The sequence below is a fragment of the Diadema setosum genome, chromosome 16 (genome assembly GCF_964275005.1).
Source record: "Diadema setosum chromosome 16, eeDiaSeto1, whole genome shotgun sequence".
Lineage (NCBI taxonomy): Eukaryota > Metazoa > Echinodermata > Echinoidea > Diadematoida > Diadematidae > Diadema > Diadema setosum.
In genome coordinates this window covers 13,790,744-13,818,326 of record NC_092700.1, presented here as the reverse complement: position 1 = coordinate 13,818,326, position 27,583 = coordinate 13,790,744, and the positions used below count along the sequence as shown (strand labels likewise).

At 40.8% G+C, this 27,583-nt stretch overlaps 1 protein-coding gene across 1 annotated transcript in view; it reads left to right on the top strand.

Moving 5' to 3' along the window:
* Positions 1-2,023: 2,023 nt before the first annotated feature.
* LOC140239593 (solute carrier organic anion transporter family member 4A1-like) overlaps positions 2,024-27,583 on the top strand; it is a 36,611-nt gene continuing 11,051 nt past the window's right edge. Inside the window, exons 1-9 of the mRNA XM_072319423.1 lie at positions 2,024-2,350; positions 4,006-4,477; positions 5,239-5,335; positions 10,503-10,624; positions 11,041-11,301; positions 11,890-12,088; positions 12,929-13,076; positions 14,097-14,272; positions 14,871-14,935. Coding sequence (XP_072175524.1) covers positions 2,024-2,350; positions 4,006-4,477; positions 5,239-5,335; positions 10,503-10,624; positions 11,041-11,301; positions 11,890-12,088; positions 12,929-13,076; positions 14,097-14,272; positions 14,871-14,935 — 1,867 coding nt within the window. The remainder of the gene's footprint in view (positions 2,351-4,005; positions 4,478-5,238; positions 5,336-10,502; positions 10,625-11,040; positions 11,302-11,889; positions 12,089-12,928; positions 13,077-14,096; positions 14,273-14,870; positions 14,936-27,583) is intronic.

Below are 27,583 nucleotides of genomic sequence, written 5' to 3'. Positions count from 1 at the left end.
ATACATATAATTATATTTATGTATATGTATATATATATATACTATATATATATATATATATATATATATATTAATATTATATATATATATATATATATATATATATATATATATATATATATACATATCCAGAGGTATATGCAGGGCGCGACAATAGCGGTGGCCCGGTGGCCGTTGCCCACTAAAAATTGATGTCGGTCCACCATATTTCCAAAAAGATTACCTTTTGGCAACGGTTGGGCAACGAAGATTCAAAATGGATCGCTATGTTCCGTTTACTTTCGGGCCAGTACGTTTCTTTTTCGGGCCGCCAAAATGTCAAATTGACCAATTCAATCATGTTAATAGCACCAGATATTAAAAAAATAATGTCAGTGTCGATCCCCGATATATTTATATACAAAAGGGTCGACATAAGCGGCGGTCCGGTGACAAGGCGTACCAAAAGTAGATGTCGGGCTAACATTGTCCAAGAAATTTTGTTTTGTTGATCCGAAATTGCCAAAAGATTGTAAGTGTGTACACTATTTTTACGTGATTTTTCTCTTCCACAAAAGCCTCGAATAGTTTGCGGCTCAGTGCTTGGTATAACTGCACGCATTCAGCTAGCTGCTGCGACCATTCTTGTCAGATGGCTGACAGTCTTCAGTCTACTAAATCTACTCAGCCTTATGTATTTTAGAGCCAAATTTACCCAAACTATTTTTTTTTCTCACGGCCGGATTTTATCTATATAAAAATAAAAGCAAGTATACCGCCATATTTTGATTGGCATAAACTTAAGCGATATAAGTACGAGTTTTTGGATTTGAATCTAGCATCACTCGAACCTTGTCAGGCCGCAAATACACAGTGTCAGGAGAGCGCTATGAGATATGATTTAGAAGGCATTTCTGTCGGACCTCTCACGGGCTTAGCTGAAACTGTTATCCCATTCATAGCGCGGTAAATATCTGTAAGCGTGGAGAGCTAGTTGGGTATTTCGATGGCTCGGAGATTAGGTGACGACCTGGTGACGGAGTGGTAGCGGATCGAGACGTCTTCACGACGTCTTCTGGAGATTAACTGGTCTCCGGGGATTGCGAGAGATCGAATATGTTTTATTTTTTCCGGAGCTTTTTTCCAGTCTCCGTCTAGTTTCGGAGACTTCTCCGCGACGTCTTCGCGACCTTGCGGAGATCCATTGGCGACCTACCGGAGACGTCGCGCAGACGTCTCCGGGAATGGGAAGACGTCTTGGAGACATTGCGGTGACGTCGCGACTTCAGGGTAAATATGTTGTCACTTTGTTTGAAGACGTCTCGGACGTCGCCTTGGGGTCGCCTTCTTGGTGAGAGCGTAAGCATTGCACAAGACACCGGCGACTGATCCAGTCACGGCAGTCGCGGCGAATTCTCCTCCAGGGAGAAAGTAGGGTTTAAGGCGCCCTATCATGCGTGCCAGTTTTCATATAATTATATCGGTGCACTCAATTTTTTCAATGTTTCATTAAATTCTTTGACTTAGTATGTTTTTTTAATTTTCGGGCCACAAAAAGTTAGTGGACAGTTTTAGTACACACGCACACACAAACACACACACACACACACGCACTTATGATATATATATATATATATATATATAGAGAGAGAGAGAGAGAGAGAGAGAGAGAGAGAGAGATGTATTGCTTCGTTCATGCACTGGACGGAGCGAACGAGTTAGCAAGATCGAATATTCACTTGTTGAAGAAGGATATTTTAACGGCATTGGGACGCCATGGGAGCGTGGGGGAGGGGGGTGGGTATGCAGACATGCGAGGAGTACTGGATTTGTTGTTATTGGTCCGGCTTGGAAAATGAAAAATGAATTAAATGAAATAAGTGTAGCTTTTCCCAATGCAATGATTTTACTCCGTCTATAAACGTATTCTTCTTTTATATGAATTGTTAATTCAAAACCAAAATTCTCTTCTACATCTTCGTTCCTTTTTCTCCTTCTCTCACTATCAATATCATGTAAGTGAGGGTATTTCCTGGAGCCGACAATGGAAGAAGGTAACGTGGTGTACCGTCCAGGCACACGAACATCAACAATAGGGCTCTACAACAGTGACGCCCTTCAGAACCTACACGACCTCGAGATCAACGTGGAAATCAAGAATGGGAACGAACACGCTTCTCAGACAAATGACGACGTAACGACTGTCGACAACGAGCACTGTAGGAGCGAAATTGGCCGTAGGGTCCTTTCTTGTGACCCCGACGAGTCCGGGCTGACTTGCGGGTGGTTAGGATTTCAACTAAAATGGATGCAGAAGATGTGTACGGCGCCATGGTTGTTGTTCTGCATGTGCTGTGGTACTTTCTCTCAGGTAACGCGAGAAAGTCAAATGTCAAACTTTGTGCATTGATCATCTAACATCAGTCATGTTTCAATAGTATCTTGTTTGTTGAATTCTTTTGATCAATCTGTTTACAACTTGGAGTTATGTTTCAACTGCTCTATTTTGTCTGTACAGCAGTGTTGATTTCTGTGTCACATTGACATAATCATGAACACAATCATGAACATGAAAAAATATTGAAATTTACTAGAGTCCACCGAACAACGAAATATATTACTACCAATTGACAATGATCTATATTACAACACAATAAAACACAAGGAAGAAAACTCCAACAAGGGTCTATCAACTTGAAATTTTCAGGGCACATCTTCCGAGGTATATGATATAAGTTGTAACTTGGCTCAAGACACAAGGCTTATGACTGAACTTATGATAATATGTTGCAGAATAATGTAGCTGCATACACATATACATTGACAAAGTATAAAGCAGTTGGGGTCCAATGCCTCTCTCTTCATCACTGTTTATTTCACAGTGGCATAATTTTTTTCTTATCTCATATTGTTTGAATATGTCTTCCAGTTAAATTCATGTTAAACAGATACATCTAGTTAACTTTACATAAATAGTCGTCAAATGTTTGCCACGAGTCACACCATGACTGAGTATCTTTGCAAGACCCTCAGCAAATGTTTGCAAGCTAGGTCGACCGAACATTCAGGCTGCTAGTAAGTCGGCGTCAGTTATCTTTATAGTTTTCATCTTTTTCAAGTTTCTCACAGAAAAACCTGTCATAAAGAAAGCAGCATCTTCGCCTCACCTAGTTCAAAGATGTGACAGTGACCACTTGGAGACCGATTCCACTATTCTGGCAAACTTCCGTCAATAGCGTGGTTTAGGTTTGATTCTGAGGAAACCTTTTCCTTACTGTTAATTCAATCTCACTTCATTTTTCTGAGTTCCATACTCAAACAGGAAGAATACAATCATGCTCTTCTACTCATTTCGAACAGTTAAATCCTTCGTCCAACATAGAAATCAGCGGGGATACTTGAACATAAAAGATAGTCATGTTTTGTTTAGTGCTGTCTTTCATTATTCCGGACTTTAGCTAAAGCCAATCATTTGCACTGACTTTTGAAAAATCCCGCCAATTGAAAGTCCTTTAGTGACTTTGTTTAGTATAAGTGCAAATTTGTGCAATCGGTTTTCGTGATGAAATTCAGAAGATTGTTCACTTAACAACATAGCAATATAGCATATACCGGTCTACATTATGGCGCAGCCACTTCATAAATGTATATCACACAGGCAAACAAAGGGAAGCAAGCTACTTACCAGGGACACCTTATAAGATTTTTTTTTAAATTACAAACTCACCGCAGAAAATTCTTTTGATATCATCACTTATGAAATCGACCAAACACGAGGCAGGCCTAAAGTGAATAGCTGCTAAAACATAGAAAATATTGATAGGAAGATACAGAATATTCTTAATCATATCTTCTAGAATATGTCGTGTTATATCACAAGTGAAGTATTACTGCAAAGGTTTAGTTTTCCTCTATCTGATGCTGGACTCACTTTCAGATATTTAGAAATGGGGCTTAGCCCATTTTGCAATAAAACTTTTCATTTGTTCATACTTCATTATAGTGTTCTTCTTATGTTTCCTGAAGGGTATCTTCATAAATGGATTCATTCCCAGTGCCATCACGTCACTTGAGCGCCGCTTCCAGTTATCCAGCGAGCAATCCGGTCTGCTAATCAGCACTTATGACATTGTCAGCATTGTCGTCGTGCTTTTCGTCGTCTACGTAGGCGGGCGGGGGCACAAGATGCGATGGGTCGCCGTTGGTGTCATTCTCCTTAGCGTGTCCGCCTTCCTGTTTAGTGTGCCACATTTTACCACCCAGACATACACCTACGCCGGTATCAATGACGACAGCCATCTATGTCTCGTCAACGGCAGCAACGATTGCTCCAAGTCGTCGAATGAGGGTTCAACACCGGCGTCGAATATTTCCACATACTACTACCTTTTTATTGTTGCCACTGTTATCGGGGCCCTCGGGGCGTTACCAATGTACACGCTTGGAATTGCGGCAATTGATGAGTCCGTGTCTAATGAAGACCATGGTTTATATTTAGGTAAGCCTAAGTTAAGTTGCGAGAAAATCTATACAAGCGAACAATAAGATATGACGAATGATTATTACACAGGGGCCGTGGCAAATCTTTTTAGTTTGTGGGGAAGGGTCAGGGGTAACGCTCGAGGTTGAGTAAAAGACAGTGCTTCTTCCCACTTGCCTCTTCGATGAGACAAATTCGGGGGGGACCCCAAAGTAATGAATTTTCTTGTGTTTCTTTTTTTCTGAGGGTTTAAGAGTGAAAAAATGTGTGGGGGATCTACTTCTTGTCATATCGGTCTTGATCTTTGTTTCTGTTTATAAAATTCGATAATGCCAGAAAACTCTTCATCTCATCACCTGATTTTGTCGAAGATACCTTTTTTTTTTTTACCCTCCACTATTCAATGGCAAATCAATGAATATGCTATTGAAAAAAAAAGGTATTGGTATTTCATTCCATAAGGAATTTGAGCTTCAAATGTGAGCAATAGTTGCAATTTGGATGTCAATTGATGCATTTTGTCAATGTCTTTTACAATATAAATGACCATTTGAAAAAGGACTGCCGAATATGTTTGCTGCTACTCATATGGTATGGAATTGTCATACCAGCTTTAAGAAGGCTTTCACAACGTGTCATCATTCCATTTCAATTTGAAAATGAAAACGAATGCAACGCAGCCAAACTCAGTCATGTAACATGACAACGAAAACAGACTGTGATTAGCATACAAATATCACACTCATATTACCACCGCCTTCGTATTTTCTAATCTCTAGGAATATTCCTAGCTGTCGCAGCGGTCGGGCCTGGATGCGGCTACTTGCTTAGCGGAATATTCCTCAACATCTTCACGGAGATCACACCCCCAGAAGAGTAAGGTCCCAAACTGCCATTTGAAATCCACTCCATATTAAATTGACTTTCAACATGTGAATGAAATCAATCAAAGTCAATGAGAGTTTGATTCAAATTGGATTGAGATCACGAGAAAGGTAGGGGTTTATTGAAGCGTCTATAATTTTTTTTTTCCAGAACAGAGATATCGGTCACAGTTACGGATGTATATCACATGAATTGATATCGTTATCTCACAAATTTCACAAAAAATCTGCTTTCAAATTTTCCCTAAATTTTCTTGTTAAAACATTAATTCTCAAACGAGAGAGTAGATAAATTAAATTATATTGATCGCTTCTTTAATTTCAACAAACACGTCGGAATAAAGGGACCACAGGACTCGGACCTGTCATCTCCTGCTTTCCAGGCAGCGACACTACCACCAGGCTGTCCCTGGTTGCTGGTAGTGACACGATGAACTTCAAACAAATACCCAAGCTCCGAAATTTCGACATTGTTATGTTAAGTAGTCCAAGGTGGATAAGGCATAAATGAAAGCAAGAGATTATTAAGCAGAGGGTTGAAGGTTGATGAGTGAATTTTCTTCAATTTGTCTCATTCTACAAATGAGATTTGTAAGATCGCAACTGTTGATCTATAATTAAATTAACATAACAATGTGGGCCCCTATTTTCCGAATTGTTTGTTTTATCACAGATCAGCAGTTGCGATCTTATAGAATTTAAATTATATGTTCTGATTCATAACGATTTGGCAATGACAATGTCAGAGAGAGAGATGGGTGTTATATCTGCGACATCTACTTCTCACACGAGGCTTAGGCCAATATTGCAACTGTATTATCACGCACTACATCATATACTGTGTCCTGCACGCCAGTACGTGTGCGCGTGTGCGTCACATTCATGTCGGGACCAGAGTAATTTTTTCGCGTGTTTGAAGTGAACATTCAAAGAAAATTACAATTTGGCATAAATTTATATGCTGTGTTTATGCTAGACTTTTGGAGAGGACAAAATATAAGACTTTTGCTCATTCCACAACAGGGAATGAAACAAGAGCAGCAGCAACAACAGCAACAAATCACACGATATCTGAGATAATACAAGCACTTCAGTTGAATTCGGAAAAATTTGGCGAAGGTTTTACTGACGTCATGACTGAACCAATCTAACAGCGGGTCTAGAGCAATTACCCCCTGGGCAATTACCCCGTACCCTTCCCTAACCCTAGTTCTAATCCTGAACCTAATCCTAACTCTAACCCAAACTCTATGCCCTAAACCTAACCCTAACCCTCTAACCCTAACCCTTATCTTTACTCTAACCTTATCACTATAAACAGTATTTAACCGGGAGGTAATCGCCCTCGGGGGGGTTATTGCCCTGATACGTCTAAAAGCAGCAAACGATGTGCCACAGCTAAAACACAAATCATAGGTGCATACATTGCTGCTGAAAAAGAGGTTAAATTACCTCGAATTATACTCCAATTGTGAAATTCTTCGAAAGAAAAGGCGGCATAGCTTAGAAACCATCACTGGAAAGACATAGGCCTATTTAAGATTTTAAAACGCAAGGGCCATCGCATTACTCGCACCTTAGCCGGTGATAGGACATTTACTGTGTCTGCTTCAAAGCTCTGGAACAATTTACCACTTACCGTTAGACAGTCTCCATCAGTCAGTGTTTTCAAAAAAGCCTTGAAAACACATCTTTTTAGTAGCAACTAGCTGTAACATTTATCCAATTACATATACTGTCGTACATGCTTTGAATTGATTGTAAGCGCTTTGGGCCTTGTGGGAAAAGCGCACTATAAATAATAGTAATAATAATAATAATAATAATCTGAGCTAGATGAAGGAAAGATAGCTGAAGAGTTCAATAAGTTCTTCATATCTGTCGGTGCAAGGTCAAGTTGTAAAGACAAAAATAACACCGCAACATGTGATAAGCCCTATGAAAGAAATTATGTGAATTCAGTTTTTTCCTTTCATGAAGTTGATGAAGCATTTGTACAAAAGGAACTACAAAACTTACAAACGTCTAAATCAACCGGTCCTGATGGGATACATCCAAAACTGCTGAAGGCAGCTGCCTCTATCATTTCCAGCCATCTAGCTCACCTGTTTAATGTTTCAATGTGTACTGGGCTCATCCCTGAAGAATGGAAGAAAGCCTGTGTCACCCCCATACACAAAGGGGGCAACGCAGACGATACAAATAACTACAGACCCATATCAGTTATTTCTGTTGTAATGAAGGTCTTTGAAAGAGCCGTGCACCTCCAGCTGACCGAGTATCTTGTGGCACATGAAATGCTGGCACCCGAACAATCAGGTTTTCGAAAAAATCATAGTGCAGACACTGTTTTAGCTTTTCTTACTGATTTATTGTATAAGAACATGGATGAACGTTTACTTACTGGAGGGGTGTTTTTAGACTTCCGAAAAGCATTCGATTCGGTAAACCATGAAATACTCCTGCAGAAAATGACATCCTATGGAATAAAAGGGGTTGAACTCATATGGTTTACAAATTATCTCTCAAACCGCCAGCAAAAAACAACAGTTGGGGATACTGCGTCAACTTGGGGTACAATACTGTCAGGGGTACCGCAGGGCTCAATCCTCGGACCCCTACTGTTCACCATAATGGTAAATGACTTACCCAGTGTCACCTTCAAGAGCAAGGTCATAATGTATGCTGACGATACTGTTCTAATATACAGTGCTAAGCATGTAGATGAACTTGAATTTCATCTAAATAAGGATTTAGATCTTGTTAACAACTGGGTACAAGAAAATGGCCTCACACTTAACCCTAGTAAGACACAATTTATGATTTTCGGAACGCCTCAAAAACTAGCTGCTATCCCAAATCTTGTCAACATAAAGCTGGAGAGCCACACACTCTCGCAAGTAAAGTCTTACAAATATCTTGGGGTACACTTAGACCCGGCTCTTAACTGGAAGGAACATGTATATCATACAAGTAAGAAAATAAGTTCCAGATTAAGTTTGATGAGTCGTCTGAAAAAATCCCTACCTCTGAATTCACTAAAACTTCTTGCAAACTCTTTAGTTCTCCCATTGTTTGACTACTGCAGCGTCGCCTGGTCAAAATGTCCCTCTACTACGGAAGATATTATTGTGAGACAACACAAACGAATGGCCAGAATAGTCTTAGGGGTAGACACACGTACATCTACTGACTACGTACTAAGTCAACTAAACTGGACCACGATAGAGGATAGGTGGAAGCTTCAAAGGTGCAAACTGGTTTATAGGGCACTAAATGGAGACGCTCCAGAGTATCTGTCACTCTTGTTTCAGAAAGTTTGTAATACACACAACTACCAGACTAGATCAGCAGTCTCTGACGGGCTAATAGTAACTAGAACTCGAACTAATGCTGGGAAACAGTCTTTTTCATACACCGGAGCACTTGAATGGAACAGTTTACCAATAAACTTAAGGCATGCCCCATCTAAACATTCGTTCTCAGCCCAATTCTGGAGGGCACTCCACTGTGCCCAAGTATAGTTCTGTCGTTGTTGTTGTTGTTGTTTTTTTTTTCCTGTTCTTTCTTTCTGAGGTAGGGGAAATTTAAGGATATGAGGATGTAATGTGTTGTATAATATTTGTTAAATTTTGAGTTTTTAATTTATATCAGTATACAGTATATTAAGATATATACAGATTTGATACTGCAAATTTGATCTTGACGTTGGTATTGTATGATTATCATGTGTTTATTTGTATGTATGTGTTCATGCAGGGCCTCCAAGAACAACAGTGTTTAACCCACTGATGGAGCCACCCTGTGAAAATAAAACATATAAATAAATAAATAAAATAAATAAAATTTTCGAGTTTGAAAAGCCCTTCTAACAATGTTGAATGTGAATGAACAGCAAAACATCCTGCGTGGCAGTGTGGCTGAATGCATAACTCAAACAGTAGCAAGGTCAATCGAATGCTGACCAGGTGACCAGAAGACATAGTGTCCGTCAATCAACACCTATGGGGAAGCATCCCTATCATTGTATTGTATTAGATGCATTAACAAACTTTTTCTTTTAGTATTACCAAACACCAGGCTTACTGTCAGGGTGATGTACTGGCAAGCACTACATTCATACATGCATAATCATTTCGTCGCAGATGCTTATCTCAGTGAATTTAAAAACTAACAAAAAAAGCAAACTTCGCAAAGACTGCGCAATCTGTCGCCAGTGTGGCCACGGCTAATGACCGCGCGCTTCAGGGCTCACACCTGTAAATAAAATGGAATGTCCCCAGACCCTTTCACAAATTCGTACCAAAGATACCAAAATAAATGAAGAATAAAATTAATCAAAAATCAGTGATGCAGTTTGGCAAAAAAAAAATGATTACCTGTAGATATAGAGTATGAATTCCTTTACAAACTGCATTTTGGTTGGAAGATGAAAGCTTTTCTGATGGAATTTGAGGGGACTGTATTTCATTGGCTGCACGTACAGAAAATAGGTGATTTTTTTTTTTTTTTTTTTTGAGTGAAAAGAACTCGTAGTCTGGCTTTGCGGACCCTTGGACAGAGTTTGAGCCAAAGAACCTGCCTTGGAAATTTGATGGATGAAAGGGTATATCTCATTTATTCAGATTAGTGAAGATGAAACACCTCATTTCTCCCAGCTATTATTTTGAAATTTGAATTTTAACACACGTCTCTATGGGGAATTATTTACCCGTGTGATCCCTTCAGAGCCACCGTCCGCACACAAATGGTGGACTGGTTACGTGACAAACTTCGCGAAGTTTCAGTTGCTAGCGCTCACACTGCCCAGAGATCGAGAGGATGGGGGGTCGGGGAAACATCTCTTATATTTCGCAGGAAGTTTCGAGAGAGTTACAAGAGAAGTTTTCGGTCACCCTGGCAAAACTTCGAGATCCTAAAGATCACGATCTTAAACTTCGCGATCTTTTGCCAGTGTGACCGCGGATATTTTCAGCTTTTCGAGCAGTGAAAGTAAAAGATAAAAAAAGACCCTACGTGGAGTGCAATGGCCCGGTCTTTGCGACAACTTTACACACTTAAGTGTGCGATATTTTGTATCAGTGAGTGCCTCTACGTTTCAGTTTAGCTAATAGCAAAATGTTTTGTTTATTGAATTATATTCTTACCTTTTCAAACAGCCTTAATCTTTCACCTAGTGACCCAGGATGGGTTGGTGCTTGGTGGATTGGATTCTTATTCTCTGGTGCCTTCCTTTTGTTTGTGTCAGTTCCACTGAGCTTGTTCCCGCGGGAATTGCCGAGTAAGTATAAACACATTGAAGGTGTTTAAAATCGAAGAAACATTACAACCATCGCCAAATATTAAGATGACCCTGATTATGAAAACATTTCAAAGCATATAGATTATCAATTATTTGGAGAGGGGGAAACTGTCTCCAGCGATATCGTTGATAGAAAACATCAATTTACATCTTCGTGATGTTCTCGCCATTGAATCAAGTGTCTTGTAGATGTGAAGAACGTAATGTTTTAATCCTATTTGATATTAGCACAGATGATTGCATTCATCGGGTTTACAGCTATGGTGATTTAACTTCAGAATGCACATAACTTTTCCGTACATAATCTGTGATAATGTCGACATGAGTTCCATCCTGACTTGAACATCAATGACATATGAATCGACAAATCAAACATCCATTCTACCTTCCGACAGCAACTGCCAAGGTTCGATCGGAGAAAGAGAACCAAGCTCACCGTAACGCGGGCTCAGAGGCGACAGCCGAGCCAGGATTCGGAGAGAAGCCCAGTGACCTACTCCGAGCCATCAAGTTCCTTGTCATCAACCCAACCTTCATGTTGACGGCCCTTGGGGGTGTGGCCGATTCACTTCTAATCAACGCGTTTGGAGCATTTCTGCCTAAGTTCCTGCAAAACCAATTTGGCGTGACGGCCAGTTTAGCAACGATACTGACCGGTGAAAATCTTTTAGACTGTAGAATATTAGTAGGTTTTCATGCCTTTTTGTGTGTTTTTGTCGTTGTTGTTGTTGTTGTTACTTGACAAGAGAAATGAATAATTATGTTAGTACAACATAAACAGGATCGCTTTGCTGGACCCTAAACAAAACTCTGTAATATCTGCTGTTAATTGAGTCGACATACTATTCAGTCCGTCAGGTATAATGTATACGCCTGTCTATTATGGTTGCAATATACCATGTCAAGAAAGGACAGGTACTGTCTATATACATGACATGGTTCTAGGATAATTGTTTCCTTGTTATGCACACTGGGTATAAAGTTAACTAACATTGAGGGCCGTGTTTCGATTATTCCTGCACAACTGTCCATTCATTATTTTGCCTGGCTGGTTGTGTGCCCAGAACCATACTAAGAGTGGACACTGTACACGTTGCACAGTTTCACAGTTGTACATGTACAACTATATTATGAATAACATTCATGCAGTATCGAAAATTGTAAACCAGAAATATTTCCCTCCTCAAACACTGGTATGCAAAGTTTTTAATGATAGAAATCATCTGTTACTGAACACGCTGCAGGGTTAGTAGTTGTTGTCGGTGGAATCATCGGAACGGTGAACGGCGGCCTGATAATGCGGAGGTACAAGCTGAAGGTACCAAGTCTTCTGAAGCTCATCATCGCCAGCAACCTCATAACTTGCGTGGCCTTTCTCACCACACTCTGGCACTGTCCACAGACTAAAGTAGCCGGCGTCACAATCCAATATGATGGCAGCACGTAAGCAAGCGCTTTTTTCTTGTGCGAAATGGTTTTAGTCCGTCTCAGTTATCTATCAAGTGCATGATCCACACTAAAGCTTATTCGTTTTCATTCCTAGAAATTTACCCCATCAACGCGAAACGCCCAATAGTGAAGTTACAATTACTGCGTCCTCGTGATATTCAGGCTTTCACAACTCGTCCTATACCACTGATCGTGACTGCATCAAGTGCTAGCTCCGCAGGATTTTTTATGGCAAACTGCACATCTGCATTTAAGACAGGGCTGGGAACCCTGCCTTAAATGAAGTTGGCAAAGTTATAAATCTATAGTCGTAAGTAGAGACACGTTTGAGAACGAACAACTAAAAGTTCTCTTGACGTCTTTGATTAGCTCGGGCTCCTTAATCTTTGCATCGTTTCGAACTACCTAAAGTTAATCTTCAATGATTTGACTCAATAGAAGATACACTGTCAAATTAGAATTTACTTTCTAAGCAGAAAATATTGCAGTCCTAAGTTGAATCTAGCTCAAGCGGAATAACTATACTAAACAGACAGTAGAGGTAAAGGAAAAGAAGATTAAAGTTATCAAAATGGATGATTCGTGCGAATGGATCACTACTGGTCAGCAAAATACTCACGGAGATCTTACAGTGTCTTTTGTGTTTTATCCCAATACATGCCGACATCGTAGATATGGCATGCGACCATCTGCCTTGTGATGTTGGGTATTATCCTGTTTTGGCTGTATTTCCTTTTTGTCTCACTTTTGTAGTGGTATCTATCAGAATCATCTGAAAAGGCGGATAAATCCCACGCCCATGTCATTATCTTTATTTCCCATCAACAGTTTCAGCGCGTTCTCAAACATAAACGTCACTCACACATGCAACGCCCACTGCTCCTGCGCTGAAGACAGATATATTCCAGTTTGTGCTGATGGCGGACTATTGGAGTACCTGTCACCCTGCCACGCTGGTTGTTTACTGGACGCTGTAAATGAGGCACGTATATTTCATAGGAGTTTTTATTTTTCCTACTTTAAAACGACCCCCCCCCCAAAAAAAAAAAAAAAAAAAAAATGCATTCAAGGCCAGCACTTTGAGGTAAACTTCACCACGACAGAAAGCACAGAAACAAGGAACATTGAAAAGGTCTAGTGAAAAATTCGAGCGAAATAACAGACTGGGTCAGATAACATGAAGTCTGTATGCCTCAACGCAGCAGCCGAGGCCAAGTTGCTTTGGTATGACTGGCGTAAAACCTTTTTTTTTTCCTTGGAGGGGGGGGGGGGGTTCTTCATATGCCTTTCTCCTATATGTTAAATTTTTTCTTATATGTTAAATTTTTTTCTTATATGTTAAATTGTTTTCTTTCTCCTATATGTTAAATGTTATTTATAAACAAGTAAGATATAAACAATTTGTGATTCCGTCCTTTGTGAAAGAGTTCAACGAATGTGAAAACGAGAAAACATATAAGCATACATCAATAGCCATACGATATCACAGTCACATGTCACATAGCAATCATAATAATAATGATGATAACCTTAATGACAATGATAATGACATTATCAAGATTTTTTGATAAGAGCACTATATTAGTAATAATGATGATAATGATAATAACAATAAAAATAACAATGTGCATTAATAAAACACTAATTCCACTCAAGTCTTTGCCAGTCAAATGCACGAATTTGAACTTTCCGCCCACAGAAGACTGTCAAAGAAGCATTTCCGTGCTTTTCATATAGCACATAAGCAGGTATTCTTCAATTGATATTGCCCCCCCCCCCCCAAAAAAAAAAAAAAAATATCATAATCATAATAATCATAAGGCGTGATCAATGCGACCTTGTATAGATTAAATCACTTCTAGGATTTACCAAAACACAATAAACTTGACATTTACTATGGAAAAGTAAAAACTGTTTCCCTAAATTTTTATTTCTCCTCTTTAAAAGAACACATGCTAATTGAGTTTTGTCCTGTATTTTCATATCTTTTTTCAAACAACAGACTTACAGTGACTGTTCATGTCTTCTTGGAACGGCACTCGCAGCTTCTGCCAGTGCATCCCTTGGTAGATGTCCTACCACCTGTGGCTATTATCCCTATCTCTTTAGCGCCTTATCTATCTTGCTAGTCATCATCAACTTCACAGCTACCATTCCCGAGATTAACGTACTTCTGAGGTTCGTGTTCTTCAGGTTAAAATATATATTTTCGTGTAGTTACCCCTCACTATTTGAAAACTGACTGTTGAAGAGCCTGTATCTACCTATTGCATTTCTCTGACTGCACTATGACTTTAATAATTATAATAGGGGTAGATGGAGAAAAGTAGACACTGTTTTCACATATAAGCGATACTAAATAGATATGGACACATCGCGAGGTATCCCTTGTCCCTTCAAAAGCGTGTGAATGGATTTGTTGTGACAGATGTAAAGCAGTTGTCTTTCAGTGCTCTTGTTTTCCCCGCCCGATAATCTAGAATCATCGATGACCTCATCTCTATGCTTCGATCCTAATTTTTCTTGTAGCATTTATCTTTTATCAACATTTATGTGTGCAAGTTCATCAAAATTTTAGGTCTTCACAAAGGGAAAGCGCTGGAACGAATACGCATAATTTTAACTGAAACTACACAATTATATGCAATTGTAGTATCTGTCTTGTAATCTGCCGTTTTCTCCTTAAACGTGATTTAATCTTATAGTATAACTTGAATATTTACAATTGTTAGAATATTAGGTACGATCAAAACTATTTTTTATTTTTGTAAACCAGGGTTGTTCCAGAAGGACAGCGATCCATGTCACTGGGACTAAATTCCCTTCTCAAGAGACTATTAGGTAAGTAGACTTGGACGCATACATTGACAGGTTTTCACTGCATCGGAGCTAAGCAAAGTTTATTTGGTGCATTCCATAAGGATGTGTATGTTTGCCGAGTGAAAAAAAAAAAATATATATATATATATATTATATATATATTGGGAACGTGACTCCGTAAGTGTTCATTCGGAAGCCGTCAATCTGAAAACCAGGAAAGTTTTTGTGCACATCATGACCTAAATTTTATCACGAGTTGTCATTGAAAGCTATACACACAGCCGTTCAAACTGGAGTTTTTAGAATTACGGCAACAACGTCCGGGTAGCCTTAGGGTAATCTTTTTTGCCCTGCCTTTTTAACAGTTCAACATAATGTTGTCGGGTAATTTATGCGCAATTCTACTGTAGGGTAATTATAAATACATTACCCAGATATTAGCATGACACTACTCCGACATCACTCCTTTCATTAGAACGCAATCACGGTAACATTCCTTTGATACACTCAACCCGCATGCGCAACGTTGCATAAAGAGAATGATTGACATGCCGTGCGCCGATCACGTGCGTGGATAGTAACTACTGAACTTTATGTAGTCTAGATCAGTGATTGTAACTAACTTTTGTTCACGAACATGATTGCCTACCGTGATCCATTCACAATCTAGAACAATAGGCGGCGCTGGTCGGTGGGCGGGGTAGTCGCATTAGTGGACACACCCCCTTCGTGGAAACTTATCAGAAAGTTTTCGGTATATGTCTGTTGAAACAGTACCCCTCACTCTCTCTTGTGGTATTATTGCCAGAGACGAGGACTTTGTTCTCCGGACGTTGTCCTGACATTTTTCGCGGTATGGTCTGTTGAAACAGACCTTACGTCAACTCAAGAGGAAACAAGTATCTCTCCTTTGTAACCAAGTTCCGTGCCGCCCAGAAGTTATGCGCTCTATCGATAGTGTTAATGAATTGCTTCGACAAAAGGAAACATTTTTATTGAAGTATGCATCATTCCTCATTCACAACAAACTGAGCGAGCAGCGCAGTTTGCTGTCCTGTTCAATATTTTTGGCAGCAGTTATCAGTGTGTAGAGAATACGACACGCGAACAAAAATCAGTAACAAAAATTGTTCTTCTTTAACTGTGAAATATGATAGATGAATCTCATAAATTGTTTCGTAAAGCTTATGCGTTATGTCACTCTAAAACGAGTAAAGAAAAAAGACAGATCATACGTACCATTGTGCCCATGAGCTAGCTCCAAACTGGCTTATTCAAAAAAAGCAAACAAACAAACAAAACAAAACAAAACACTGAACAAGGATTATGACATCGGACTCGTGATATTCCAGAAATGTACCAATGATGTAATTCCATTACAATAAGCACCTACCTCTTTACTTAACAAGTTCACCTGTGTAGTATTTATACATGCTTTCTTCTTTTGCTCTGCTCCTTTCCGCACCCAGTCATGCTTTCTCTGTGAAGCTACTATGTCATCATCTGTGTTCAATGTGATTTGTTATGAATTTTGAAAGCATTTTTATTCCTCATCCCAATTATTATTGATTCTGAAACTCTGTACCCATTGTGACAAATTTAAAGTTGTTCAAATGCAAAAGTCTGAAAATCATACGGAGGTCTCCTTTCAGGACCGTATGAACGGAACTTTTAGTTAGCTAACTTACCAACGTTCCGACACACATGGAAAGGGAATTCGTTCTAGCATGGACCTACTAGGTCCACGGATCTACTAGTAGTTCTAAAGCCCGCCGCACACTATACGACTCACGACCTTACGACTGACAGACTTTGGATCCGAAATAAATCACAATATCCTCAGAATAAACACCGATTGTTTATTTCAGATCCAAAGTCTGTCAGTCGTAAGGTCGTGAGTCGTATAGTGTGCGGCGGGCTTTAGGCTACGGTCACAACTCAGAGCGGCGACCGACCGATTTATAGCCTGCTCGGTCGCTGCTTAAATCTTGGCACCGCCCAGCAGTTTTTGGAGATGTCGAGCAGGCTATAAAATCCCATCGACACCCGAGCGATGCCCTGCCGATTTCCCGTCGGTCACCGGTCGATTTTAGGTTAAAAATTTGCGAAATATGGGGATCTTCTCCGCGCAGAGACTGAGCAGTCACCGAGCGGTGCCCCATTGGCAACTGGACGATCTCCCACCGACCACCGGCCGATTTTTACGAAATCGCTCAGCGACTGACGGGTGATCGATAGGTCATCTATCGGTGTTCCGTAGGCGTACCTGCGCGGCGGCCGCCCGCCGGTCACTGCCGGAAATTACTCACAAGCTACCAGGGTTTATTCATGTACGTATGTGATTTGTGATGTGATAACTAATTAATTAAGATAAAGCTCGAGGCAAAATATTAAGTTAAATTACCAACTACCAAACCTCAGCTATGTGAAACCACAGATAAATTGAAATTAGGAAATCGAACAAAAGGGAGGAAAACCCAAGATGGAACAAAGATTAGAATAGATCAAAATTTTCCAAAATATCTTTGTTTGCTTTTATATTTTACGGCATTTTTTCTATTCCTATATAATTTCATATTTTCATTTCCCCATCTCTTGTCATTCATTACTTCTTCATTCAATTCAATAAATGATAAGAGAATCAAACCGTATTTTACTAAGTGTACATATCGACACTAACTTTTAGCTTTCATCTCTTTTGCCCCAAAGTGGTTGTCCCTGTCTTCCATGTCCCTCATGTTGGTTGTCAAGATGTTGAGATGCTGAGATGTTGGTGGAGTTTCTTTGCCTCTATCCCACCCCCTGCTTCTTCCACATTGCCCTGACTTCTCTTCCCCATCTAGTCCCTGGTTTCCTTCAGTGCTTTTGTCATTTCATCTTTATAATTTTTAGTCCCTAAATCGCTCGACGGCGACCGCTCGATCTATTCCCTTGGTTTTCTTCTGTGCTTTTGTCATTTTGTCTCTATCATTTTTGTTTCCTAAATCGCTCGGCGGCGACCGCTCAATAAGGTCAGTGCCTGGGCTATTGCTGCTCGGACACCGAGCGTATTTTGGGCAGCGAATGAAAACTGGTCGGTCGCCGCTGAAATTTTAACTCCGCGTTAAACTTCAGCGGCGACCGACCGATGCCCTAAAAATCAGTGGTGCCTGGTCGGTCACCGATCGGCGTCCAACCGAAATTGGCTAAAAAATCGCTGACCGGTCGCCGAGCAGGATGATTTTGGGGTTTGTTACCGTAGCCTAAGCGATGCTAGACCCTCGTTTCCCAATAGGCCTACGACGTTTCGTTGCAGCTTATCGTTGGCCAACGTTCAAACACATAAATCCATCGAATAGCTATATCGCTTTGATATGATTGTTATATTATGATATTGTTCCTTTCACACGAACTTGTGGTCAGACTTGACACCTGTGAGCGCTGAATTACTTCTCTCAGACCACTGGCGTAGCCAGGGGGGGGGGGCGATGGGGGCGGTCGCCCCCCCCCCCCCCCCCCTAAGATTTGGACCGGGGATTTGCGAGGGGAAAAAAATGCGTGTATACTGTATGCATGCACATGAAGCGGGTCTTCTTTTCAACCTTTCATCAAATAAGATCATAATTTTTTGAATATTTCACTCAAAGTGTGCACCAGATCGTTGAATTTCAGTTCAAAATATGCAAAATCTCTCGTGCTTCGGAGGGGGATACCCCCTCCCAGACCCTCCCCCTCTGTGCCTCTTTCCCTAGCCTTAGTACACTTTTTAGATTTACAAAAAATTATGACTAATTCTGAGTGCACATGACTTATCACTTATATTCCGAAAACTCAATGTTCCCTCATGTACAAGGGGAATTTCCCCTTTTTATCAACCCTTTCCTCCCTAAGCCCCACCCCCACATCATTTTTTTTTTTATGATTTCCCATATATTCCATCAAATATGCGTATACGAGATATCTCAATTTCAACCTTAAAAAGGCAAAAGCTCCATCGTACGGGAAGGGTGGAGATAACACTCGTCCACGCCTTCTTCCTGCTCGCCCGCCCCTCCCCCCCCCCCCCCCCCCATGCATGTAGACTGTGGCTACACTTTGAACATAAACAGTTTTCCAAATATGACACAAAATGTGTGCACCAAAACGTTTCACTGCAATCAGAAAATTATATAGAATCTCCTTCCACAGACTTGCTACACTTCTCTTCTGATTGAAAAATTTCCAGATATTCCAACAAAAGTGTACGCCAGATTGTTGAATTTCAGTTCTAAAAGCTTGAAACTGAAAAAAGGCTCCCTTGAATGTGGGAGAGGTATCTTGCCACCATTCCATTGCTTGTTACCCACTTTAGACCTAGTAGTAATACATTTTTGGGAATGACAATTTCCGAATTTTCCACAAAAAGTGTGCTCTAGATCGCTTTATTTCAATTCTTAAAACGCAAAAGCTCCGCCGAGCGGGAGGGAGAATCCCCCTAATGTGGCTTCCCCTAAGCTCTTCCTCACTAGACTTTGTACATATACACACAGATGATGCACATTCGGAATAAGAGCTAAATTCCGTGATTTTAACACTTCGATGAAAAAGTATTGCACCAAAAATTTGAACCAGATCGCTGAATTTAAGGTCTGAAAATGCAAAATCACCTTCGTGTGGGAGGGGAAATGCCCCTCGTACACCCTCGTGTGCATGCTTTTTCTGTTTGATTGCTGAACAGACAGCGTTCATGATATTCAGTGTAAGAATTAATACAAGACGTTTATTTAAATAATACCATTTTATAACCATAATGTTCAATAATAATCGACATGAAAATAATGATATATTGCTACCTTAAACAAGTGGGACTGTTTCAAGTGGATAAAACACGCAAAAACACGCAAAAACATGAATCAAATTGCACCATTTGCAACATCAAAATGGAAAAAGTTCTCACCGTGGGAGGGGGCACACCCCCCTCCCACACTCTTTCCCACACTCTCCCCTTCCCCCTCGCTCGCTCCGCTCACTCGGGCTCAGTCGCGTTCATGATATTAAGAGTAAAAAAATTAATACAAAAAGTTTATTTTAATGATACCATTTTATATATATTATTGGCAAATTGTGCAATAATCGTGATAATAATCTACACTAGAATATACTGCAACCTTAAACAAGTGGGACTGTTTCAACTCGTTAAATCACGCAAAAACATGCATCAATAAGATTATTTGCACCATTTGCAACATCAAAATGCAGAAAGATCTCACCATGGGAGGGGGACACCCCCTCCCACACCCTCCCCTCCCCCTCGCTCGCTCCGCTCGCTCGGGTTCAGTCGCGTTCATGATATTCAGTGAAAAGAATTAATACAAGAAGTGTATTTAAATCATACCATTTTATAGGAAAATTGTTCAATAATAATCTATATCAAAATATACTGCTACCTTACGATACTGTGGGACTGTTTCACGTCGATAAAGCGCGCAAAAGCCTGCCATCAAATCGCACCATTTACAACATCAAAATGCAAAAAGTTCTCCCCTCGCTCGCTCCGCTCGCTCGGGCTCGGTCACTTCGCTCCCTCGCAGACTAACCGCCCCCCCCCCCCAAGATCAAATCCTGGCTACGCCGTTGACAACTGTTACCAAATCTATAACGTGTCAGATTTCTCCTTGGACAACACTTGTTTGGGGCCTACTAGAATAAATTCCGATGACCATTTCATTCCATCTTTATAATATACCTTTACATCATCAATACATAATTCTAGTTGATTTAAAGCTGCAGAGAGTCCAATCCCGGTTGCTGGGAAAGACACACAAATTTGTATGGCATCTGCATAATTGTGATATTGAATGCTGTGTCTTTTGAAAATGTGCATAATCTGGGAAAGATACAGAGAGGACAAAAGTGGTCCGCATACAGACCCCTGTGAGACACCACAATCAAGTGAAGCAGAATAGAGTTCTTCTTCGTCTTCCGGCAACTACAAGCAAACTCCACAGCTGGGATATTAGGTTACAGGCGCAAGGTGGCCAGCAGTGCATTAAAATGGGTCCCGAATGAAGGTTGACATACGCACGTCACCTAATCTTGCCTTGATGAATGCGTCTAGTCATGCTAGTGTTGGAACGTCTCTATAACATTTGTTGGTAAGAGATTCTATTCTGCCATTGTCCTTGGATGAAAGGAATATCAATCTTTCCTAGTCATAGGGTGAAGGATAGTCCAGATACTGGGCGATTTTAATCGTCCGCATTCCCCACACTAACACACGCATACACAATCATGCATGCACCCACACAATGCGCCCAACCGCTGATTGCGACACTCCACCAATTGGTACTCCCGAAAAATACGTTTTATTCAGGAGGGGTGATCTTGTGTATACAGACACCATCAACGTACGTCCGTACGTCACTGCATGTCAGGGAGGTGATGCTACGAATACAGTCCAGGAAGTGGACTAGGTGAAGGAAGGAGATCGAAGATGATTTCCGAGTTTGGTTTCCTTTAGTAGGTACTTTTGCTTGATACTGGCCAGTGTCTACAGAAACAACATGATGAATAGATTTAAACAAAAGTGTAAGTATGGAAATAGCCCGATGTTCGTTAAGATATTTCCATCCCAGTTTTGTCAATATGGAGGATATTGATGGCTCTTCTGGAGTTACCTGGGTACTGACATTGATTTTAACATGTCGAAAACGGTCAGCAAGGTTAAATTGAAACTACTCCAATGCAAGTCGTGTGACACCCACGGATCTGAGAGTCTGGGTGAGAATGGCATGATCCACAGTATCAAAAGCTGCTGCCATAATCTAATCAAGTAAAACAGCTACATACAGTGATATTGTAAGTATCCCTCTGCCTCAAACTTTCTTCAGTCAAGTCAGTAAGTAATGTCTGTACACAATGATACACTTACTGGTGGTTGTCAAGAAAATCATTCTCCCGCAATTAGTCCAGTTAGGCGCGATAAGGAAACACGTTCCATAATTTTGCTAACAAATGGTATGTTTGAAATGGGAAGATAATTCTGTAAAACATCTTGATTGAAATGAGGTTTTTTAAAGGGTTGGAAATACCGTTGCCGTTTTTATTCGTCTGGCACAACAGCTGCTTCAAAACTGGCATTGATTATGCTTGTGATTTCAGGGGCAGTCATTGATGCAATTTTTTTAATCAGATTTTTGCAAAAAGGGGCTGATTCACATGACTTATTCGGAGATTTCATAGTGATATTCTTCATCTCAGTTAAAGCGGAAGGACGAAATGTATATAACGTTGAAATAGTTCAACATCGGTTTTGACCACATGGATACATGGTAATGATGAACGAATTACTCTTTATCTTATCTTAAAAGAATTAGCTAAATTGGTCAGCCATCTTTTTTTCTTTTTTTTTTTGTCAGAATCATGTTCGGGTAGAGGGGATGATTTCTTTTTTCTGCCAAGAGGCTTTTCGTTTACTTGAAGAAAAAAAAAAACAACGTCTTTTTATCCTTTCCGCAGTCCTCAACTTGTTGGTTTAGAGTGATGTTCGGCTTTCGCCTTCCTGAGTAGAGAACGGACATGCTGACGATGTTTGCAATATAACTGCCTATCAATTTCCGAAGGCGATTTTCTCCATCTTCTTTCCGATCGCCGTCGAAGAAGTGGGAGGTCTATGTACTGTCATTAGCTGTGTATTCCTTGTCTTCTGGAAAATTTCAGTCTGGATGAAATCAAATGTGTTATGGTTCTTTGAAGAGCTGATGATTTTATGTTCCATGTTGCTTCGAATGAGCAGTGCAACACCGCCGTCTCTCGCGTGCTTACATGGGACATGTGGGAATAGAAATCCACTCGGGGTATTAAAGGAGACCGACTGTACCGCATAGTGAGGACATCGTCCGGGGACAGCCATGTTTCGCGTGCACCTGTATGGAAATAGAAGTCCACTCGAGGTATTAAAGGAGACCGACTGTACCGGATAGTGAGGACGTCGTCTGGGGACAGCCATGTTTCGCGTGCACCTGTACACCAATGACAGGGAGATCATTCTCAATTGCAAAAACAATATATATTCAAACAGGAGCAGGAAAACCTGTCTGTTGGTGAATCATATACCTATTCTTTCCTCAACGAAAGGATTTTCTTTTCATTTTAATGCCTAGTACATCAATGGAGCATTGATACATCCCCAACATTTTCATGTGTTTATTTTGCTCCATTTTCCTTCGGGGAAGGTCTTAATGATCGCAGAGAGCTGCAGTCATCAGTTCGGCGGGCAAGAAGTGGATGTACAGTTTGTAATGCACTAGATGTATATACCTCCCATCGAGAAGCCAAGGTTTGGGACTATCTCTGGATAAAAGAAGTGAGATTTGTTATGTTGCCATAGGGCTAGTACGATAAGAAAATGCAGTTCCATGGTATTAATGTCTCACAGTACGTGTAACGCATGTTGCATGCCCTTTCACCTGGTATAGGATTTCCGTGTTCAGGACATTGGCATCTATCTCCCAACAGGACGAAGGCTATATGACCTGTCAACTTGGTTGACAATTGCAGCTTTAATGGGGTTCCTTCAAGGTTAGTTAATATCAGAGACAGACTTCATTGGCTGTCAACAAGGTTCCAAACATGGTAGCACGTGTGCAGCAAAGTACACTGTGGTCCCCAAAACTGGAAAAGACTAATGTGGCGAAGTCCTGAACCATTTCAACTCTATTCCTTACTAGTAGCTTCTCGACGTGCTGGCTTGTTTCATGATATAGACAGTAAAGACACAAACAAAACCATAGATCAGGCAAGAACGGGAGATACCACAGAGATGAGATGAGATGGCCATCTTCAAGGGTGGACACTGTTTAAAAAACGACATCAGTTATGACATAAGGCAAAAAAAAATAACTGGATGGAAGTTTCATCGCCCTATGGGGCGCGAGATTGTTACCTATTAAAATTCTATTTTCCGATAACATTGTGCTCATCATGGACCTCCCACAACATCCCCAAAAAGAAACAAACAAACAAATGATAGAGGGCTTCAAGTTTAAGTATTTCATAATGACATCATGGCATCTAGGCTTGCCACCTTTCCAGCTCAAAGATTAATTGGGCCGAACGTCAATATGTTGTTTTCTTTGCTCTATCGCTACACGAGTTATCCATCGTACGCATGGTATGTGCAAATCATCTTACCCGACTTCAAGAAATGTTAACCCCGTTCCATACTGAATTCTGACATGCCCATAGACTTAACACGCAGGCTACTAGGTTCCCGTACAGAACGGGTTAAGGAACCAAATTATTAGAAAAAAAAATTGCAATCATCTCTGAAACAAATGCCATTATCGGGAGACCCCGAACAATTACAAGTACATTCTATCGAGCTCGTGGGCCTTGCAATGTCTAGCTCGTGGGCTGCAAGACTCGTTGGCTGTATAACTCGTGGGTGTGAGGTCATAACGTATACCTGATTGATCGTGCACTATAATTAGTAATATCATGGCGCCCAAATTAAAAAGTGAGAGAATTTCTGGTTACAGTTTGTGCACGATAGCTTGTATTTTTATTATCATTGTTATTATTATTATTATTATTATTATTATTGTTATTATCATCATTATTATTGATATTATTGTTATTATTGTTATTATCATTATCATTAATTTTGTTATTGATATCATTACTATTTTTGTCTTGTGAATATAGGGTAGCCACTTCAGTAACATGAGCATTCTTCTAGCTTTTAGCAGTGTCTAGCTCGTGGGCTGTATGACTCGTGGGTGTGAGGTCATGACGTGCACCTGATTTATCGTGCACTGTAATTGGTAATATCATGGCGCTCAAATTGAAACGTTGGAAGACTTTCTGGTTACAGTTCATACACGTTAACTTATATTATTATCATTATCATTATTATTACTATTATTATTATCATTATTATAATTTTTCATCATCATCATCAGTCTTATGACGATTGTTACTATTGATGTCATTATCGTTTAGTCTTGTGAATACAGGGTATCCATGATGCTCATGAGCGCATGAAATATAACACCAATGAACCTAATGGTATCATGCTACAACCCCCTTTCTTTCTAAAAAAAAAAAAAAAAAAGGAATGTTCATTCTGACAACACTTGCTTAAGTGTGGCTATGCATTCCAAACAGACATATTGTGACATAAACCTTGATTCAAAATACGTTTGAAATACGTTTCCTGTCATCTTATGTATTGACTATTTTTGTATTCTTATCCGAAATTAATTAACACTGAGCATACCCATACAGTGCATACATGTATACTCATCTGATACCATCTTATCCTTAAAAAAAAAAACAACAACAACGACAACCTATATTCATCATACGCTGAACACTTCTTGCTGTTCACTAACTACTTCTTAACACTATTTCATCTACTTGGGTGTTAAGTTATGTACTTATGTACATTTCACGCAGAGTCACGGTATCTTTTTGGTTTGTGAACTTGGCGTCCATACCGTGTAATGTACTGAGTGTTGGTGTCTGTGTTGTCCTGGTGTTTTGGTTTGTCTGCATTTGTGTTTTGCCTATGAGGAGTGCTATACTCATACTTGTCTGCATCTGAATATGGTTGGGGTTGTTTGTAGGTCTCTCGAGTTTGACGGATGTGTCGCCGGTTTCTGCGGAGGACGTGACCACTATGGGTATCTACATCGTATGATCTAGGCTCAGACCGCTTGAGGACGATGCGGCCTTCTTCCCACTTCCCGGTTTCTTGGTTTTGAACACGGACACTTTGTCCCGTGGAAAGTGGTGGGAGTGGTTTGGTATTTTTGTCAAAGTCTGCTTTCTGCCTCTCCTGTCTCTCCATCAAGCGTTGGTTCACTTCATCTCTCCTGGGGTCCTGATTACGAATGTGGACGGGTAGGTTTGTACGAATTTTTCTGCCAAACATCAGTTCAGCAGGTGATGGTAGGTGTGCATCTATTGGGGTTGCTCTAAGGCACTGGAGGGCTATGTTTGGGTCCACATGCCCGTCCTTTGCCTTTTTCATGGCAGCTTTCACAGTCTGTACCTGGCGTTCTATGTACCCGTTTGATTGGGGGTACCTAGGGCTTGACGTCACATGGATAAAGCTCCATTCATCCTTAAACGTCTGGAACTGTGCGCTGCTAAACTGAGGGCCGTTGTCGCTAACGAGCTTTTCAGGGGTTCCTTGTTCCGAGAACACCTCTTTCAGGGCATTGATGACAGCTGTGCTTGTTGGATGGTTTGGCATCTTCCGTACTACAGGGTACTTGGAGTACATGTCTGCTATCAGCAGGTATTCTGTTCCTTCAAGCATGAAGATGTCGGTTGCAACAACTTGCCAAGGCCTTGACGGTATCTCGTGAAGCCTGAGGGGTTCAGCTGGTTGTGCGTTGCCGTATTTCTGGCAGATTGGACACTTGCCAACTAGTTCTTCGATGTTCTTGTTGATTCCATTCCAAAAAATGCAGGATTTTGCCCGCAGCTGACACTTGGTAACTCCTTGATGGGCCTCGTGTATTTTGGTCAGGTATTCTGCTCTCAATCCTGCCTGGATGATCAATCTGGATCCCTTGAGCAGTACACCATTTTCGACGGATAATTCGTCTCTAATGGCCAGTACTTTCGAAGGTCTCTGTCAACTTCTGGTCTGAGAACATTACAAAGTTGACCTGGAGTGGCTCTTCTGTTCTTTCGTCTGGAAGTGGATGTAGTCTGGACATGGCGTCAGAGAGGAGCATGTCCTTGCCTGGCTTGTACCTGACTACCATATCGTATCCTTGCAGTCGGAGGAGTAATCTCTGCAGCCTTGGGGGCGCTGCTCCGAGATTCTTCGTTGTTATCATCTCAAGAGGTTTATGGTCGGAAAGGACGGTGAAACGTCTTCCACATATGTAGCTGTGAAACTTTTCACACGCGTAGACCACCGCCAACATCTCTCTTTCTATGTTTGCATAGCGTTGTTCTGTGTCTGTCAGTGACTTGGATGCAAATGCTATAGGTCGGCCTTGCTGCGTGAGTGCTGCTCCAAGACCTCTTGAAGAAGCATCGACCTCGAGCACTACTTCCTTCTTTGGGTCGAAGTATGCTAAGGTGACATCTTGGCATATTGCAGCCTTGGTCTTCTCGAATACCATCTGGTGCGAAGGTGACCATGCAAATGTTGTGTCCTTCTTTAGCAGGTCTCGTAGCGGTGCTGTCAAACTTGACAGGTTAGGAATGAAGGGCGACATGTAGGTCACTATTCCTAGGAACTCTTGTAGCTCTCTCTGAGATGTAGGAGCTTGGATAGCTTGCACTGCTTCTACTCTCTGAGGGTCGGGGTGAGCGCCGTGTTTGTCGAACACTAAGCCGTAGAAGCGAATGCTCTCCTGCTTGATCCTACACTTGTTCCAGTTGAACACAAGTCCATGTTTACTGGCTACTCGCATCAAGTTGTGTAGGTTGGCATCATGCTCTTCTACAGTTTTTCCTACCACAGCAATGTCATCTGCCATGCAGATTACTCCTGAGCACCCTTCTAGGATTTGGTTCATCTTCGTCTGGAATACATCCTGGGATGTGCAGAGTCCAAAAGGGAGTCTCTTGAACCGATATCTCCCAAAGGGGCTGTTGAACGTTGTGAGTCGGCTTGATTCTTCATCAAGTTTGACTGACCAATACCCATGTTTAGCATCCAAGGTGGAGAACACTGTTGCTCCT